The 21,132-nt window shown below is 33.5% G+C and overlaps 1 protein-coding gene across 13 annotated transcripts in view; it reads right to left on the bottom strand.

The window, feature by feature from the left end:
• Window positions 1-21,132, bottom strand: part of Trpm (transient receptor potential cation channel, subfamily M) — an 888,877-nt gene that overhangs the window by 633,260 nt on the left and 234,485 nt on the right. Inside the window, exon 1 of one of the 13 annotated variants that reach the window (XM_072523327.1) lies at window positions 117-427. The exons of the other annotated variants lie outside the window; for them this stretch is intronic. Within the exon in view, the coding sequence (XP_072379428.1) occupies window positions 117-233 (117 nt within the window). The 5' untranslated portion in view covers window positions 234-427. Of the gene's footprint in view, window positions 1-116; window positions 428-21,132 lie in introns of those variants that run through there. 13 annotated transcript variants of the gene reach the window in all.

A 21,132-nucleotide genomic window follows, 5' to 3' on the forward strand; every position in this document is an offset into this window, starting at 1 on the left:
TTGTTATCTTTATTGATTTGACCGTGAACTATAGAACATTTAGATTTTAATTCATTCCCTAAAGTGTATTTACACAAATACTTCATTTACAACAGTAATAATAATTGTTCTAATACCTCATCCTTATCCTTTTTGTTTCGATTTTTGCTCCACAACACTATAGGATTAAGTTCTTGAAAACTACCACCGATTCTTTGAGTAATTGTCATAATATCCGACTTTGTGAGGGTCATATCTCATATTTCACAGCACAAACGTTACACTTTTTATCACGGATTCAAGAAAACTAACACTACTGTCGATTTGTTGTAAATATCATTGTTTAATTGTGACTACTTAATTCAAATACAAATAATTTAAAAACTGTAGGAGGTCATACACGTCAAAGCGTTAATAATATTTAACTGATATCGTGTCTCTTACAGCGAAGTCTCGATGCCGATAAGAAGGATTTGAAAACCACTAAAATACTCTGATAATAGGTTGTAAAACGCTTTTTAATTATTTGATTTGTTCCAGATAACATTCGTTAAATAATTTTAGGTAACACAAGTCTAATATAAACAACAGGTAGGTATATGTTGTTTAAATACTAACAATCAATACAAAAACACACAAAAATATATAGTAACGATTGCGAATATCATAACTTTCGCTTTATCATACGCTTTCATGTTTTCTTTTTGGATAGAAGAATCTGTTTCTCTTGAAACTAAAGTTCTTTGTGAGTTTTTGCTGCAAAAGTTCTTCCTCTATACACTATTTTGCTTCTCCATTACCGTCCTCCTTTACATAATCAATATATCATTTATTGCGCCTTCCCATGGTTCTTCTTTTTTGAAGCAATTATTATTGCATTATTTTTACAGAGCGATTCTTCTTTTGTTTTCTTGACTCAGAGAAGACTCTACTTGTATGTAACACTTGATCGTGTGATATTTGTACAAAACCCTATCCTCTTATTAATCCACACCAAGAAGTCCTGAAAGATGCAATATTTGAATAGATGATATAAATATAGTATCTAAAAATTAGCCAGTGGCAAAAAAAATGAAAAGAACAGAAATAGCTCAAGCAAAAATAATATCTGGTTGCCAAGGAGAATCTATTTGAATCAATTATTATAATTCTGCTCTAGTTTTCAAATCAAAGGAAGTAAAGACCAGAATATACAAATTTCCTTTTCATAAACCATAGTATGAATAACTGACACATTGTGAAAACTGCTGAAACACGAGCTGATATGATACGAGCCATGATGAGAATGGTAAAGATAGCAAGAGATAAATCATGAAAGAGAATGAACGGAAAGACCAAAAAAATAATGGTCAGAAAATATATGAAACCTAGGAATAAACCGAATGAAGAAGAGTCATCTGTAGCTGAGAATAGCAAGAAGAAGAATTCATTTTGTGGTTTGGATCTCATCATGAAATATTAGTAATTAAAGATAAAAATAACATTAAGTTCATTAAGATTGTTATATTTTTTCTTAAAAATTAAGTGTCATATGTCCATTTATTTATTATACATATTTTTGCTATGATAAACATAGACCCTTAGGTTAAGTCAGGATGGAAAATGGACATATCAATAAATGGCCGAAAAATAACCAACCATCGTTTTGCAGACAACACAGCCTTTCTTGCAAATAGTCAAGAAGAGTTAATTGATCTCATACGACTGGTTAAAAACGAAAGACAAGTATTTGGTCTGCAGTTAAATATATCAAAGACAACGATTATGATAATGGATATACTACATAACAATCATCCACACATAATCAAGATTGATTGGGTTGAGGTTGTGAGCTCATACTTATATCTGGGATCACTGATCACAAACACAGGGCCACTACAGGAAGAAATAAAACGGAGATGTGACCTAGCAAAAGTAGCGTAGGAAAGATGGCCAAAATATGGAAGAACTCTCAAATTTCACCTCTAATAATGAGGTTGATTAACTGCTTACTATTCCCATTACTGGCATACGAATGTGAAACTTGGACCCAATGACGAGTGGAAAATACGCCACTGAAATGTTCTGTTGGAGAAGAATGATGCGAATTCTAATTCAATCTCTAACAATTAAAATACTTGTTACATGGAACCTGTCATGAGAGCAGATACAGGAAATATGGAAATATTTATTATCCAAAGAAAGGTAAAAGACCGAAGATCACGAGGAAGATCCTCAACAAAATAGATCGATCAAATTACAGGAAGATGCAAAAGACTTATGCATGAGTTAAAACAAATGACTAAAGACAGAGGTCTTTTTAGACAGACAATTCACGGCATCACAATGACCACTACACTCCTTCCGGTCCAGGATAGAAGAGAGATAGGGAGAGATGGACAGAGAGAGCGAGAAAGAGAGAGATAGAAAGAGATAAGAGATATAGCGAGATATAGAGAAAGACTGAGAGAGTACTAGAGCGAGAGAGAGAGAGGATAAGTTAGGTAAGGATCAATATGAGTGGGTGAGTAACCATCCTTCGACTCGATCTAAGCTCATTGTAAATCATCCCCAGGTCAAAGTTATCCTTTCAGCTCATCCTTTTTCACACCTTTACGAAGTTGTATTATTTAAGTTGATAATGTCCAAATGCATTGAGCCTTTTCCTATCCAACCCTGTGCAGTTGAACAGAAAGTTTTGTCTTCAACCTGACAAAATCTGCAATCAGCAGTTTTTGATAGTCCAATTTTATTCATGTACTTTTGACACGTACAATAATTCGCAAATTATTTCTATTCACATCTAGTAGATATTTAGATCTCTTTTTCGATGGCTCGTGCATAAAAGCCTTCGTGTGTTTAAGACCCATTTGTTCGTACCAGTGGTTACGTTTCATCCGTTCCACCCAGTTCGATATCGTTCTTTTGGCTATGAATGTTTCTTTTGTACCTTCCCTGGCAATTAGGTCAGCTTTTTTCATTCCCTTTAATACCAGCATGTCCAAGCACCCAGAATAAACTTACTTTGTTACTTTTTCCGATGCTTTGATGCTTTTTCCGTTACTTTGATCTGAATCAGATTCTGGAGACAGTTTCAAATTACCTAGAGTCAATTCGATTCCAGGGTCTTAATGTCGCCTGGCTATGCGATATAATTTTTGTAGATCTGTCCCTGTAGTTAATAAGTTTCAGCACGCACATCTGTATAGCACCAATTTTTGCTTGGAAGATAATGGAGTGATTACCTAGGCTTTCACTAAGGCTTAGCTTTGGTTTTCTTCAGTATACTCCACCTCAACTCGTTCATCATCTTTTCGAAGTTATTGCATGATATGCCTGGAATTAAAAATGACCTGATGCAACGCAACCTATTTAGATGGCACTATATTTCAGCCTTGTGTATGCCATGGTAGCGGTTGAGATATTGGGCATCGCTCCCATTATGATATGCTTCAAGTGTTCCTGTCGATGAAGCTTATTCAGCTTCTCTCTGATGGTCTTTTGTTGGCATTTAAACTACCATTCTAGTGCTCCATACGTAGTCATCTGTCTGACTACAGTCATATATAGTCATTACTATAACACCAGTACTATATGATCAGTTTTTTGCACTGGAAGGCTGGATAAGGTAAATAGACACTTTTTATTTTATATATTTTTTTCATTATAAATAATAGTATGACATTTGGAAGAATGAAGGAGGCCATAAGTGGAAACTAAAATCACTTATTTACCCACTTATGGCCAACCTGCTAGCCACAAGTAAGTATACAAAATCCACTTCTGACCAGTTTACTTTTCTACTAACGTAGCATGTTCACATAAATATACCTTTTATTTATTTCTTTTAGTGAAAATGCCAAATACACTGACGAATAATAAAAGCAAAGTAGAAAATGTAAAAACACCGAAATTCCAGCACTCACCTTCAAAAGTAAATTTAGCTTTAACTACCATATCCAAAGGAATGCCTGTGGCCACAGCCAGTGATGAATTTAAAGTTCCGAGAACTACTCTGCGTAATAAAATATCTGGAAAGTCTCCAAGAGATTCAGTGCACTGTAGATTCGACTCTCACTTGGGAAAAGAGACTAAAGACCTCCTAATCGAATGGATATTAACTTGTGCGAAGATAGAGTTTCCAATCGATAAAGACGGGTTATTGACTTTAGTACACAAACTTGATCGAGAGCCAAATATTAAAACTACTTTTGTCAATGATCGCCCTGGCAAAAAATTGTGTCACAGCTCCCCTAACAGGAACAAGCTGCTTTTCCAGAAGAATACATTCATGGTGGAAAAGGGGCAGTAAAAAGAGATAATACGTAAATTCTTGGATGATATTCATATGTATTTAAGCGATATGAGTGCTACCAGTATATTAGATAATCCAAAAAGGATTTATAATAATTATAAAATATTTATAATATGGATGAAATATGTTTCTGTGTAGCCCCAAAAAGTGGTACTGTAATTGGACCGCGAGACAACAAAAACATCTATGATGAATAAACCTTATGAGATAAGGAAAATGTATATACGCTATTCACAGTTAATGCAGAAAGAAATTTTGCTCCTTTAATAATTTAAATATGACCGGATTTCGTCCGCTCTGTGTATAGCAGCTACTCAAGGTTGGGGCTTAGAGAATACTCAAAGATGCTGGATGACTACGGAATGTTTTTTTAAATATTTTTCGAACGTTTTTATACCCCATTTCTCTCTTCAATCCTGACCCCCCTGGAGGGAGTGTAGTGGTTATCGTGATGTCGTGTATTGTCCGTCTCTAAATATCTCTGTCTCTGGCCATTTCTTTTAACTCATGCATATGTCTTTTGCATATTCCTGTAATTTGATCTAGACAACACAGAAATTGAACAAATATCTTTATACAAATTCCTTGGAGCATGGATCACAGAAGATGCTAATCAAACAAAAGAAATAAGATGCCGCATTGAAATTGCACGGTCAATTTTTAACAGAATGAGAAAACTTTTCTGTAATCGCAATATTAATATTTTAATGCTATATTTTCTTCACCCATTTGTATGGGGTTAAGGCCTGGACACTAAAACAATGCACTATTAAAAACCTGGAAGCCTTCGAAATCTGGAATAACCAGCGTATTCTAAAAATATCATGGATGGATCGCAAAACAAACGAACAAGTTCTAGAACAACTAGGAAAACAATGCGAAGTTTTAAATTCCACAAAAATCAGGATGTTGGAATACTTGGGGCACATCATGAAAGGCAAAAAATACGAACTATTAAGGACTATAACGCAGGGCAAAATCAAAGACAAAAGAAGCTTAGGAAGACGTAAAATCTCGTGGCTACGTAATCTCCGTGAATGGTTTGAATGCAGTTCAATTGAACTATTCAGGCGCGTAACAAACAAAATTATTGCCAGAAAAATTTCCAATCTCCGATAGGAGCGGAACTTAAAGAAGAAGTAATTTGATCGATCCATCTTGTTGGGGATCTTCCTCGTGATCTTCGGCCTTTTACCTTCTTGGATAACTCTCTTCCATGTACCCTACCTAAAGGAGTCTCAAATAGAGTCCTGTTTTTGTCTTTTTAGATGGAGATAAATCCCATATACTTGTTTAATTCAATTTTGCAGACCAGATCAAATAAATTTAATAGCAATGCCTCTAATGCTACTCACATCCACCAGCCAGATGTCACTGTGTTTGCGCCTATCAAACAAAAGTGGAAAAATGTTGTTAGAAAAGATAAGATAGAAAACAATGGTCAGATCATTTTTATTTATGGCACTGGCTCAGTTGATTGATGATCCAAAAATGACCTCAAATATAATATCGGGATTTAAAGCCACAGGTCTGTATTCTTTTTCAGAAAATAATGTGGACTACAGTAAAATTGTATTGATAAAACCTGATATGTTTCAGCTAAAGATATTAACACTAGAGCCACAGTTTTACTTAAATATTTGAAATCAAAAATTGATGTAATTCTTCTGGACCAATGTCAGAGAACAAAAAGAAGAAACCATGAATGGGAAGGTAATATGAAAGATAAATCGCTGTATAATATTTGGTTTCAAATTACAAAGGAAGCAGAAATTCAACCAAATTTGACGAAAGAAGATCCAGAACCCTGGCATAAATGTTATGTTTTCGGAATCTTCTAATTCTGATTATTTAGGCGATCAAGTTACAATCACATCGAATGCTAGCAATATTGCGATGGATAGCAGTTTTCGTCCAGATAAGGTAAAAAAAGTCAAACCTAATATATTTTTGCACAAAAACTAATTCCTTCAACATTTTTTTATAATGTGCTCCCTTACCATCAACAAATGAAACCGGACTCAAAGAAAAAAAGAAAAATAGAATACACACCGAATGTAGTCATATCTGATAAGTGGGTGGAGTATCATAAAAAATGTAAGAAATTTAAAAATGATAAAGAAAAACAAAAGCACAAATGAAAGCAGGCTCAGAAGCATAACAAACAGATGAAGGCACAAAAAAAGTCGAAAAAATGAAACAAACAAAGACAACAAACTTTAAAACGACGAAACCTAAAAACAAAATCTAAATTCAGGCTCTTATTCAGAAGAACAGGAAGACTGGTAGGAAACTGGTAGTAGTGGAGACGATGTTGACTTCATGGAACCAGAACAAGAAAATATTGAAATGTTGGATACCGATGATCTCAAATTGAGAGATTTTGTGCTTTCCAGATTTAAGCAACTGGGTAAAAGATCGATGACAACATATAAATATGTTGCCAAAATTATAGATATCCATTCATCAGAAGATTATGAGAACATGAGTCCAGGAACAAGGAAGATAATTTAAGGACTATTTTTCCAGAACAACTAAACATTTATGAACAAAATTTGGAATCATAAACACTATTTACATTTTTCAATGTTTTTTACTCATTCGTAATACCAGAAATTTCTTTTGTTTTAAGTATTTTTTAAGTTCAACAAATATTTAAGCATATACACTTTATATCAATTTTTAACTAGTTTTTGGGTGGCCAAAATTGGGGAAACTGTATGGCCAAATGTAGAAACAGACAAAAGCCGCGATTTTTGTGGTTCAAAATATAAAACGTAATATTTTCATTATAAATCGAACCTTTATGATCAGTTGATCTGCTAGCAGACCTGATTCGAAAGTAAATAAAAATGACATTGAGTGGAAAGATTTTATTCGAATTCTAAGTACGTTTATCAATAGAAAAATAATAAAAAAAGTTCTTAAAGTTGGCATAAGTGGTGAATCTACCCTACATTCATATACATAACTGGAAGTATAAATAATAAAAAATAAGTAAAAATTTCTCATATTTTAACATTAGATTATGCTTTTAAAAATCCCGATTTACACGTTGACAATATTATCCACGGTTCATAAACCCCTATAGCAGTTGAGCTCTACTCGCACATTACATGGTTATGCATACATAATGCCCTATCACAATTAGACGTAGGCCATTAAAAACGTGTGTGAATGGAGAATTATCAGAATTTTTCAGCGCATACAATAATGTCATTAATTTCCGAATATCTCGCCTGCTTAAAACTGCCGCTGGATTCGAAACTCGTTATCAGAAAGAATTTTATTGCCTCTATTACTCATTGTGGCTTCCTACCTACTAAAAATCCGGTGTGTCGCGTATTACAGGCAGAATAAAATCCCCCTTGGAATACGATTCCCATTTTCAATACGACTTGGTGGTATTTTGTTCCAAGTTAATATCATGAAATTGAATTGTAAAAGTATTCAAAGTTGGATTTTGGTTTAGTCTATAAACCTACGTATTTTTGACTAAATAACTTAAAATTACCTATTTTTATATTGTAAGTTTGAAAATATTTTTTAATTTGTATAATATATAACTGTAAAATTAGACAGAAGTATCCAGGCCTCACGGAAAGGTAAAAAATCAGCAAGATGATATTGTCAATGATCCTTTTTAACATCTACATTCTGAGACAGTATTCTACGTATAAGAAAGGCAAAGTATTTACCATAGACAAAGACAAAATTCGAAACATTGAATGAAACATAAAAATCAACAGAAAAAATCGTTTTACTATATTCAGTTAAAACAATCCCGGCAGCAAACAGTGATAGAAAGATAGATCCACTAACTATCATAAACACTACATCAAAACACGAGTTTTGGAGAAGGACCACAGTAAGAAGAAGATGTGGTATCATCTACCGATATGAAATAACAAGAACACTTTACAGATTTATGCGTATGTCACATAAGTTTTATTAAGCTAACAGAAACAGCAACCAGCCGACTCAAATGCATTCTGGGTACCAGAATATAGTAATAAACGAAAAAGATTCGAAAACATACGAGCAATATTGCAAAAAACTGGTCTTCTTTACACCCCATCGGTTACATTCGAATTAAAAGGATACAAGCAGTAATAGGAATAGAAACTAGTAATATCAAAACTAAAATGGAACAGATACATTAATAGAATGGCAGTTGAAGACGAGTCACTAATTGGTAAGAACATCACAGGTCATGTCATATTTCAGCAGCCTAAAAGGCAACGTTGAAGAAAAACAGGCAATATGCCTAACTAAAAAGGAAGTTTATTAATTTTTAATTTACCTACTACCTACTAAGAATGAAGTTCTTCTCCCTCCTCTCCAAAGGGGATGGCGCCTAATAGTTTTTGTAAAATATCCAAGTACGCACCGTCATGTAGAAATAATTTCCAACTTTATACTTTAAACAAAGTATAAAATAATATTCACATCCCGTCAAACCTGGCCATTCTATGACACGGGTTTTGCTATTGTTAGCTCTTCAGATAGAACTGCTGGTAAAGCCGAATAAAAAAGATTTCTTAGTTGGTGGTTAGTACAAAACAAAGAAAAAAGGATTAAAAAATATTTGGCGACTCTGGAATTCGAACGCAATATTTAACAGTGATCGGCGAATCAAATCATTGAGCTACTAGGACTTATACGTCAACTTTGTCAAATTATGAATATAGCCTCTTTCCAATACAATATTTGGCGTTATTTTTTTAATATAATTATTTAATTCTTGGAAATATGTTACCTTCATTAATAAATAATTATCATCGGGGGCTTCTAGTAAAAATTTATTTACTTCCTCTCTGAAGAAGGTTTTTGCCTTACTAGCTTTATGTCCCTGGTTTTGTTTTTGTAAGAAAGCAATTACTTTTGGGTATTTAATATTCACATTTATTTTTATTTGAAGCATCGTACGTAGCATCGAATATTTGGACCACAATGTAGAGGCTTTTAATGTATTTGCTCGAATAAATACGAATATGCTTCTCTTCAACCCATTGCTTAAAATGTAAATACTGTTTTTCGTACTACTCTTTGGATTTTTGGGGTAATAAAGATTGTACTGTTACATTCACTTGTTCCAAAATATCTGGTGGTGTATTATTAATATCTTCAAATTCGCCTAAATCACTAATTTTTAAATATTATTTTATATTCTGTAGATATATATTATGTGTACAAAAATGTATAGATACTTATGTAATAGAATATAGCATAGGGCGTCAATAAGAAGTTATTTCATCCATGTTATAATATCATAACGTCACTTTTACTTTTACTCCCTAGGGAGAAAAAAGTACTTTGTCTCTCTATGAAAAAAAGTACGACTTTGCTCCCTACAATGAGGACAGGAAATGTATACTTTGGATAGAGGTAGGTGGAAAACTATTTTGTGGAAATGCTCACCAGTGGATATAAAATATCTTCTATATGAATAAAAATATTTTTCATTCCGTCTTATCAGCAGTTCTATCTGAAGAGCTAAAAACAGTGAAACACGTGTCATAGACTGGCAGGTTTGAAGGGATGTGAATATTCCTTTTCGTACATTATTTACACATTATTTTATACTTTGTTTAAAGTTGAACGTTGCAAATTATTTCTACATGACGGTGCGTACATAGATATTTTATAAAAGAAACAGGCACCATCTAGAGCCCATTGGAGAAGAGGGACAGAATGTCATTGTGATAGGTGTACTTAAATTTAAACTGGATTGCACCAGTCAGTGAATGACTGAAAGGTTTTGAATTAACCACTGCCATGGATGACATAATAAGATCCTGAAACTAACGGACGAAAGAAGAATAAAAGCCAAAAATGACCCATATATAAAACGATAAATATAAGAAAAATAAAGGAAAATCAGAACAGCGACAGAAAAAAAAAAACAATGGAAAAATGCGAAGACATTGAGACTCTGTAGTAAAACTACGATAGTCACAATGTATATAGGAAAGTTAGAGAACTCACAGGTGGAACAAGATGATGACAGAAAGGAAATATAACTGATTCTGACGAAAACATCATCTTGGAAAAAAAGAGTAAAATAAGAACGTGGAATTTACAAGTTGTATGAAAGACAAATTTCCCCCAACCAGTTCGGGTTCATAAATGCTTTTGATACAAGAGAGGCTTTGTTCTTAATAAAAGCCTTATTCCAGAGAGGCAGAGAGAGAGGCACTACCAATTCTGATAGGTAAGAGAAAGATCTCCAACACGATGGGAAGACCGAATGAAGACTCTGGTGGGAAAATCCCTACATGAGGCCTTCCATATGGCACAGAATCGCAGCCAATGGAAAGCTAATAATACTAAGAGGTATTATATAATGAAGGTACATCTTTTAAAACCTTCAAATTAGGTTTACTTGAGTACTTACATAGGTTTGTTAAATTTTAGTTGCACTGTATGTAAAACTTAACATTTTTAGATTAGGACACGGTCATGACGAAAAAAAAAAGTTTAGATGTATCTCCTCAATAAAGTTCTAGTTAATAAAACTCGAAAACATAATAAACATCGAAATTATTTTATATCCTGTCGTCTCTTTATATTACGAGATAAAAATACACGACCGTAAGTAGATTGGAATGAGAGCTTTCCAGCAGCTAAACAAATTCTCCAACTTTTGGTTAAATAAATACTCAAAGCAAATTCCAGAGAGACTTATTATAATTTGACCAGTGGTAAATTTATATGCCAAGCTCTGCAGCGAAATTTAATCTGCTCAACGAGAACAATATTTTGGAAACATAATTACAATCGAATTAAACATTTATACTCCACAAAACGAAAGTTTTAATTGAGATTAATGGGGACAGATTTTATAATGAATGCTTAAGCCGTATGGAATATGAAAAAATAGATTAGGTGAAATTTGAAAAACATCACATTCACATAAAATTATATATATTTTGATCAAACACTCGTTTTGTAGATTGTTTTGGTAGACAACAGCAATACCCATAAAAGTTTCATTCAAAAAGGAGTCAGACAGGATTAAGTGTTCCACACAACTCTGTTTAAGATGTCTTTTTCTTCTTAGTCTTCTCTCGTCCATTTTTGGACATAGGCCTCTTCCAACTCCTTCCATCGATCTTTATCCTGACTGTTAGTATCTTGCTTGTTTTCAAGAGCTCGGCAATTAGACCGTCGAGTCCTGGAGTTTTATTAGTTTTTAGCTCTTTTAAAGCACTTTCTCTTTTCTCTGTCGAATCCCTCTATATCCGGTAATACCTCTGATCCCAGGTTTTTTATTTTTCTTTTGACGTTTTCTTTTGTTGATTCATTAGACTGACTGCGAGCTGTACAAAGTTTTGTATAGTCTTCGACTATATTTGTTATTTTATATATACTCAGTGATATTAGAAGTGTTACGCCCAGAAGGAATAATTTCTTGAACTTAATTTTTTGGCAACAGGGTAGATTTACTTCAAGAATGAAACAATATCGTTGTCCAGAATTTTTATTAACAAGTAATCAAAAAAAAAATTAATAATGTGTTTGGCGATCCCGTAGCTGAATACACTCCTGTATACGTCTAGGCAATGACAAAATGAGATGATCGATGTCTGCTTGTGGCGCCTCGTTCCAAGCAACTTGAACTTCATGTATTAACTGTGCCAGAGTCTGTGGAGGATGGTGCTAAGTGGACAGTCTCCTTCCCATCATATCCCATACATATTCGATAGAATTTAAATCCAGAGAACGGGGCGGCCAAGGCAAAACATGACCGCCAGCTTCTTGGAGAAAGTCCACAGTTGTTGAAAGTCTTGACGGCCGTCGAGATAAGGCAGTAAAGTAGTTTGTAAGATATCATCAATATAATGTACAGCTGTCATACTCATACAAGTTGTAATCGGTTACCATAGGCAATAGCCCTCCAAACCATTACTCCAACTGTCATGTGCACATACCTCTCAACAGCAAACCCGATATCTAGTAGCTCTCCACGACGACGTCATACCATCCTATGAACATCATGCATTCCTAAACAGAATCGTGATTCATCGCTGAATGCTACATTAAGCCATTCTGCCACCCAATGTTGTCGTTCTCTGCACCAATTCAAACGTTGATGACAGTGGTCCGCTGTCAAAGGAAGCACTAGTCGTGGGCGGGATGAAACCAGTCCAAAGGCTCGAATGCGACGGTATAGTGTACGCATACTAAAAGGTCTACCTACTACTCCAAACCATTGGTCAGCAATTTGACGCGTAGTAGCAAAACGGTCTCGCAGAGCCAGTAATCTAAAGCACCTATCTTGACGCTCTGTGGTACGCCTCTGTTGACCAGTTGGTCTTCTTGGTGTCCCTCTACCTTCGTTTGTCCACACACGACAGACACGCAAAACCGTCATTGCCGTACAGTTAACACGACGGCCTATTTCGCGATACGAAAAACCCATATCTCTATACGCAATAATTCTATCCCTGTCCACAAAAACACAAACATGGTGGCAATTTTGGTGTCTTCGAAATCGAGGCATTTTCTTACACTGATACAGTGAGACTGAGGAACAATAACTAAAAATCTCTATACGAACCAGTTTCCACTAAGTTTATGCCCTTCTTTTTCTTATTATTGATGTCTTTAATTATGATGATTTTTTGGACACCCAGTGTTGGTCTTAGACATTTTAGGACTGTTGTCTGCTGTTTTCAATGACTTGCTCTATTAAGTTTTTTTTTCCATTTTTTTATGTCGCGTTTACGTTCTCTTTTAATTGTTTTATTAAGTTCTACGTATGCTCGAGTGTAGCGTTTGTTTTCCTCTAGTAGTTGTCTTCTTTCCGTCATTAGTTGTTTAAGGTGTATTTAGTATTAATACTTCTTAAAACCATGGAAACAAAATGTGTTAGAATTGGAGAAGAAACCATCAACATTAGATATGCGGATAACAGAACTTCTTCTCTTCTATTTGCTGATAACAACCAAATTGTAAAAAATAATAAAAATCATATATTTGACAAGAAAGATGTTAGCCGCGCTATTCATGATGCCGTAAATCAACAAAAAAAATTAGATATACAAAATTTAAAAGAAACTGATGGTGAAATTAAGAAAGATGAGTGGTTGACTCAGAATCGTCGTAAACGTAGACGTCAATATTTAATTGGTGGAAATGAGATGGAAAAGTCGGTGGAGTCCGTTCCGAAATTTGTGTCTCTGCATGTCACACGTCTTAAACCGCAAACAACCCCTGATGATTTACATAAAATGTTAGCTGTATCATTTCCTGAAGTCCAATGTATGGTACACAAATCAAAAATGCCTGAAGATTGCAAAATGCCTAACTCTTTTCTAGATTTTGAAGTTCTGCTTAATGATATTTCAGCTGATTGTTTGTGTCTTCATAAGCACTGGCTTTTACCTGATAAGCTACATACTGTCAATATTAAAGGCTATCGTATGGTTTCTGGATTTTGCAGGACGGTCAAGTCTCATGAAGGTGTAGGTATATATACTAGGAATAACGTAAGTTTTAATCATTTGAATCTTGAAAATCTCTTTTCTGAATAGCATTGTGAGATTACAGGTATTTTATTAAATAAATCTAATGTGCAGCTTATCACTGTCTATCGTACTCCAGATGGTGATTTAGACAAAATTCTTTACCATTATGGCAAAAGCTCTTAAAAAAATTAATGTCCATAAACCTGTTATAATTACGGATGACTTTAATGTCCATTTTAATGAAACAGATATCAGAGCTTTAAAACTCTGTAATTTTTTTAGATCTTACAATATTACAAAAAAGTTAAATTTAATACTCGAGGTAATAGATGTCTTGATAATGTTTTCACAAATATTGATGGTACCACAAAAACTGTGGATCTCACTCACACATCTGACCACAGAGGTATTTCCTTTCAGATAGCTTACTCATCCACAAATTGTGCAACCATAGTTTGTTATAGACCTATCACAGATGAAGGGCTCTTCAATCTGAACCAGATTTTGCTAATTGATGTGTTATTAAATTCCATAAATATATCTTTTCCAGAAAAATCGAAATTGCTGAATAAAAACAATCCAGGTAAAAAAGTAAACTGTTTCAATGACACTTTGAGAAAAATGCGTGAGAGACTTCCATTGCTAAACCTAGAAGTACCATTATCAAACTTAGAAAAGAGTACAGGAAAGCCATCAAGCTTGCAAAAATTAATGCAAATGATAGGTTTATAAAAAATTCTATCAACTCTCAACAAGCTATGTGGAAACTAATTAATGGTAACAAACATAAAAATGTTTTCTTTACTGATAATTCTAAACTCAATGCAGATAGTTTTAATAGCCACTTCTGCTCAACTGCTGAGAAAGTAATAAATGAACTTGAGGTTCCTCAGCTAACTCTTGATGACTATTTAAAGTGTATACCATAGAAAAATATCCCGTGTTTTAGCTTTCAGCCAGTGAACTTTAGTGAAGTTGACTTAGCTATTACAGAAATAAAAAATAGTAACAGCAAAGATCCTGATGGGTTTAACACAAAAATTATTAAAACCATTAAAGATATAATTGTTCAATCTCTAACAACTTTAATAAATCAATCAATATCTTGTAATACTTCTCCTCAAGAAGTTTTCAAAACTGCAAAGGTAGTACCTCTGTTTAAGAATAAAGGCTCTATTGATGCTTATAACAATTATCGACCCATTTCTTTGTTGCCCATTTTGTCAAAAGTTTATGAACGAATTTTAAAAAATCTAATTATTCTAGATTTTGAATCTAATAAACTGTTTGCCATAAACCAGTACGGATTCCGATAAAATAAAACAACAACTTTAGCTATTGATCATTTCACTAGCAATGTTTTGGAAGGGTTTGAAAAATATCTTGATACTCTTGCATCGTTTTTAGATCTTACTAAGGCTTTCGATTGTGTCACACATAGTATTCTGCTTAGAAAACTTCCTTATTATAATTTTCATAGTGATGCTATTCAACTAATTGATCCATATCTATCAAATCGTGATCAATATGTTCACTTCAACCAGTGTGATTCTCAAAAACAATCTCTGTTGTTTGGTGTCCCTCAAGGCTCGGTTTTGGGTCCAGTATCATTTCTTATCTATATTAATGATCTAGTGTACTCTCAAAATGAAATAGTTAACACTGTTTTATTTGCTGATGACACTACTTTCTATGCAAGCTATCACCCTTCTGAATTCGACATCCTTGATTACCAAACATCTGAAAAAAACGTATTCAATTGGTTTTTAACTAACCGTCTCTCTTTGAACAACTCTAAATCACAAAGTGTTAATTTTACTCTAAGAAATAACACTTGTGTTGAAAACGTTGCTCTACCACAATGTGTAACCGGGGCGAAGTTTCTGGGGATATATTTGGATGCAGGATTAACCTGGGAACAACATATAGTTAATCTATCGAAAAAGCTTTCCCGACAACTTTTCCTCTTTACGAACCTTGTTCAGGTGACTTCCAGGGAAACTATTTTAACAGCCTATCATAGTAATTTTCATTCTCATCTGACATATGCTAATCTCTCCTGGGGTCACTCTTGTCATATTGATAAAGTGTTTGCACTACAAAGAAAGTGTGTTCGTATTATCTCTGGGCTCTGTTATAGAGCAGACTGTAAAAACTCCTTTAGAGCTTTACAAATTTTGACTTTACCTTGTGTATATATTATGCAGTGTCTGTTGCACATTAAACAAAATCTTAGTCAATACAATGCGCATGTAGATTTTCACAAGTATCCCACCAGATTTAACAATAATCTTATAACAGAATTTAGCCGTCTTGAGAGATCCAGAAATGGTTCAAGGTATTTAGCCATAAAATTCTATAACTTAGTGCCAACTAGAATAAAAGCTCTTAATTTTCATCAGTTTAAGGCGAAAATTAAGAGTTACCTTATAGTGAATGCCGTTTTTACATATGAGGAGTATTTTACCTCCAATTTTAATTTGTTGTAATTGTTGTAAGTATATTTTAAAACACTGTATTTATGTTTTGTGTTTATATTTATGTGTTTATTAACTATATTGACATATTTTATCTTTGACTTGTAAAAAATACGTTTGTATTGATTTATTACCAATAAACCATCTATCTATCTATCTATCTATTTTCTTGTTAAGTTCTTTTTTAAACTCTAAGTTTCAGCTTCATATATCAGCATACTTTTTATAAAACTATCGATTCTGTGCTTGCCTTTCTCCGTATGCCACAATTCTCCATTAAGCGATTTAATAATTCTCCCTGCTTTTTTTAATTTTGGATGTGATCTCTTTGTCTTCTGTTAATAATGCGTTAAAATTAATTCCTAAATACTTATAGTCCTCTTCTTCTTCTTGTACCCTGCTCGATTATCGTGCGTTAGCTATTAAATTGGCTATACTAATTGTGTTGATGGCAGCTCACCACTTTCGTAATTTTTTTCGTTCACTGCAAAACAATCTCGTTACAAACTCCATCTACCCAACTTATGTGCAGAGTTCTCGGATACACCCAGATTTCAAAGGCTTTAAGTTTAAGTATAAGTGATACTGTTGTTTTTCTTCAGTTGATCTCCATAAGCTGTTACCACTTCTGGTTGTATTGGCGTTTTCTGACAACCATTACCTTTGTATTTGTGGTGTTTAGCTTCAGTCTATATTCATCACACGTTGTGGTAATCCTATTAATCAGATGTTGAAGTTCTTCGTATTATCTCTCGTTTTGTTTGTAATTTCTTTTCTTTGTAAACTTGGTAGTTTTTCACCTTTTGTGCAACAACTTTTTGTAAAGTCATTGTCTCATTATATGCTCATCAGAATAGTTATTGTTCTTTGACTACTCTTTAATACCTTTGAGCGTCTTTTAAAGTCCTTTTGATGTTAGTCAATATACGCTCGTGTCTCATATACTGTTAAATTTTCTGTTGTTAGTATCTAAATATCTAATCTTCTTTAAAATAATTATGTAGTATTATCATTTTGCATAGGAGTGTCTATACTATGTAATTATTTGCATTGTTTAGCATAAAGGTTGTTATCAACGAATTGTTTAAACAAAATTAAATTCAAGCAATATTATTGAAAGGAATTCTAAAAGATGTCATAAAAATTTAGCTATGTACAAAACAACTTGTACCCATAAATTTCTTAAACAGTGAACAATTTCTCTGAACGAATCTTTCCTTGCCGCATTTTCTAAGAAAATGTTGTTTTCCATAGGGATGCTCCCGTCTTTGAGAACAATATTATACAGTCTAAAGTAAAAAAATGTCGGTATTTGGTTGCAATTCTAGTCCAACTTCGTTATTGAAGAGAAAATATTTAGAACGCAGTGGATGTATTTGTAAAATGTATAACTTTTGCCAACATTTATACCAAATATTTTGGCTGTATGAAAAACTATTTTAGTCTAATTTCAGAAATGATTTCTGTGGAAGTATTATTCAGTGTATATACTACATGGATATAATTTACGTTTTTCTTAACTACTAGTCTTGATTACATGATCTAACTATTTTTAATAAGCACCAATAACAACCAACTACAATGTATATAATTCTGTAGCAGAATCTTGATGACCGTTTTGTTATGTGTATATTATGTGTAAGTATCTTGATTTTCACTACAAATAACTTCAGTTTTAAATACACTAACCCCCAAAATTCATTACTGTTCTACAAATCATAAAAGGTATACCTCTTTACAACCAATTATACCTCAAACAACTTGGTTTCAGAATTTCAAAGCTCCTCGTAAAAATATTACTACTATAAATATCGAATACGCTTTGGACATGCATGCTACCCATGTCATTTATTTAAAATAAAAGTAATCGATGATGATAGTTGCAAACATTGCGGTAAGCTAGGTGACCTCGATCACATCTTCTTTGAATGTCCTAAATTTATTCAGCATTCAAACTCCCTGTATACAAAATTAACTAAATGCAATACATACGCTCCATATAATATACAGTCCTTGTTAGCCATAGGTTCTGTAACAATATATTATTTAATTATAGTATTTTTGCCAGACACATGCACAGCTTTATAAATCTGATACTCGTTCATGAAAACTTTCATGAGCGTGTATAGGGTTAGACTTGTACCCTTTGTTTATCCTATATGTAACAATACCTTATCCGTGGTCCAGTATTGTTTGTCTGTTAAAATAAAAGTCTTGACGGACCCCTAGACGAGAAGCGAGTGTCCATGTATTTTCCTTCGACGTGTTCTTCTATTAATTATTCGTCTATTTCGTTTTAGGGATATCGCTGTGCATTTGTTTGAGAGAAATAATCTGTAGTTATGAGTATATACTTTCTTAAAGAATATATTATAACAACCTTTCGAGACTGGCTGAATGACGAAAGTCTATGCCACAAAAAAAAACCCCCAAAATTAACCGGACACGTGAAAGTCAAAAGTTGCTATCCTTTTAGTTTTCTTGAATTGTCCTGTTTAATATTTAAATCTATTTATCAAAAGATAAGTTGCCTTTATCCATTTGTTTAGATATAACATTGTCATTTTTTGTGACTGAAAAGAAAGTTTTTGTTAGGATGTTCTAGATAAATCAAATATTTACTTATAAAATAATTCTTGTTAAATTGATTGTGTACATTTTTACAATGTTTTACAATAATTTCGAGAAACCGGTTATTACTCAAGAATACTTTTAGAGGGCAACAAACGCTGCGGAAGATCGGATTTTTAGACTTTTACGCAGCAGATTAAGCGAACAAAATGTATTATCTATTGAAACTGCTACAGGCCGTTTATCGGACGCAGCTCATTAAAGACAATGCTTGGAAATCTCCCGTGCTTATACATCTTGGGATATGGAAGATTCGAGAAACGTTCTGTTACAGAGGAGTCTCGTGTTAATAGATATTCACTTTCTCGTCACCAAAGAGTGTGGAGAAGGCTATGCCCAATGCTGCTTTTCTCCTAGAGTACAGTTGGGTGGTGGAGATAAAATGGTGTGGGGCGTCATTTTTTTAAAGCGCATACAGATCATACCAGACAAAATCGAATACCTCGGTCACCTCACGAGGAACAGCGAAAGATATGGGTTGTTGCAATTAATTCTACAAGTAAAAGTAGAAGAAAAACGAGGACAACGGTTCAATACAACAACCACAAATCTTTTCAAAGCAGCAGATTGTCAACACGGTCGCCAAAATCCGAAACGGATAGGCACTACAAGAGGAAAGACATACAAATCTTGTTATGTTAGGGTAGGTGGTCTTAACACTTATAGGTAGAATAGGGAATGTCTGGAAGAACATGTGGTATCTTATATGCATTTTTAAATGAAAATTTTCTCCCAAATCAGGATAATGCTCGGTCGCACATAACTACAGAAACAATGCAATACTTGACAGATATTGGTATTCGTGTACTAGCCTGAAAAAGCCCAAAAGTCCAGATCTTAACCCCACAAAGAAATGACGCTGTTTTAAAATAAAATGTTCTTTTTTTAATTACATGTGTATTACATATTTAAGTATACTGCATTATCACAACTTCTGGCATGCAAATAACCACACATTACTCATCTACGACAAAATCTGGTCTATGCAAATCAAAACAAAAAACTTTTAGACTGTATATATGTGCAACCAACAGTAACAATCCATAAAATCAGTTGTACTCTATACTGCGTCGATTTTAACGTTCACACATGTCATATATTACGCAAAACATGCAAAATAAAGCAAATAACTACAAAATAATCAGAGGTCTCTTTAAGATGTTTTATTGAAAAAGAATAATGAGTACTCCTTTTATCCAGTTCTTGAGAAGTCTAAGTCTTTTATCTTTCAAAGTTCGAAGTTGCGAAGTAAAATAAGACGAAGTAAATTTCTCTTTTAATACAGACACATAAGCTTCCCTCACGGATTGCATTAGAGTGAGCCAAATAAAATATAATAGTGAGATTGGCGATATGACTTGACAGTATGTGTGTGATATTTTGAGCTTCTAGAATACATGAATATACTATTAAGCCAGCTAGACCAAGGCGGATCTGTTTTAAGGTGGCATTCGGATTTTTGCAGAAATAGTAGGGTGATAACTTCAGTAATAATAATTAACTTATCCTCCTTCTCAAATAGGTCGGGGACATTACTAAACACATCGGTTTTTTTCGTTGCTTATGACTTTAAAAAATTGATTTTGGAGCAAAGTTGTAATGAAATAAAAAAGCGACAATTAAATTTTCTAGAAGATACGGCTGGTTAAAAATGTTTTAATTTATTAGACATGCTGAAAAATAGCAATAAATACAAAAAAAAAGGAGGAAACAAGTCTTTTCTTTATCAATGTTTTTAAACCACTTAGATTGCACTTAGGAGCTTTATAATTTGTCTAGAAATATTTAAACAGTTTACCAAATTTCATTAAAATTGATTTAACAGATTTCACCATGGACGTATACGTCCACGGATTTCACATAATAATTTTGCAATATAATTTTTTTTTTAAATTGAATTTTTTTAAAATATTAGTCATCTGTCCACAAAAACAGTTTTCATGGAAATCGAAATTTAATGTTTCAAATTAAAACAAATTGTTTTAACTCAATCGACATGTTTACAGAGGAAAAATCAAGAGACGACAAAAAATATTTTATTTGCGAAACATCATACAAAAAATTGAGTGTACTGGCATGGACCATGAACGTTCTTCCCCAGTACCTTCAAGCTTCTGTGTCACAAAATGTTTCTTCCTCCGAACTTCCCTCCTGTTCAGTACCTTGTATGTACAAAGCTTCGGGATGATTGTGGCTAGTAACTTCCGGAGTTGTGATATTATGAGTTATATTAAATTTCTTTTCGGGTTTCGTTTAACTTTGCATACAAACAGCGAGC

Source organism: Diabrotica undecimpunctata, chromosome 2 (assembly GCF_040954645.1).
Source record: "Diabrotica undecimpunctata isolate CICGRU chromosome 2, icDiaUnde3, whole genome shotgun sequence".
NCBI classification, from domain to species: domain Eukaryota; kingdom Metazoa; phylum Arthropoda; class Insecta; order Coleoptera; family Chrysomelidae; genus Diabrotica; species Diabrotica undecimpunctata.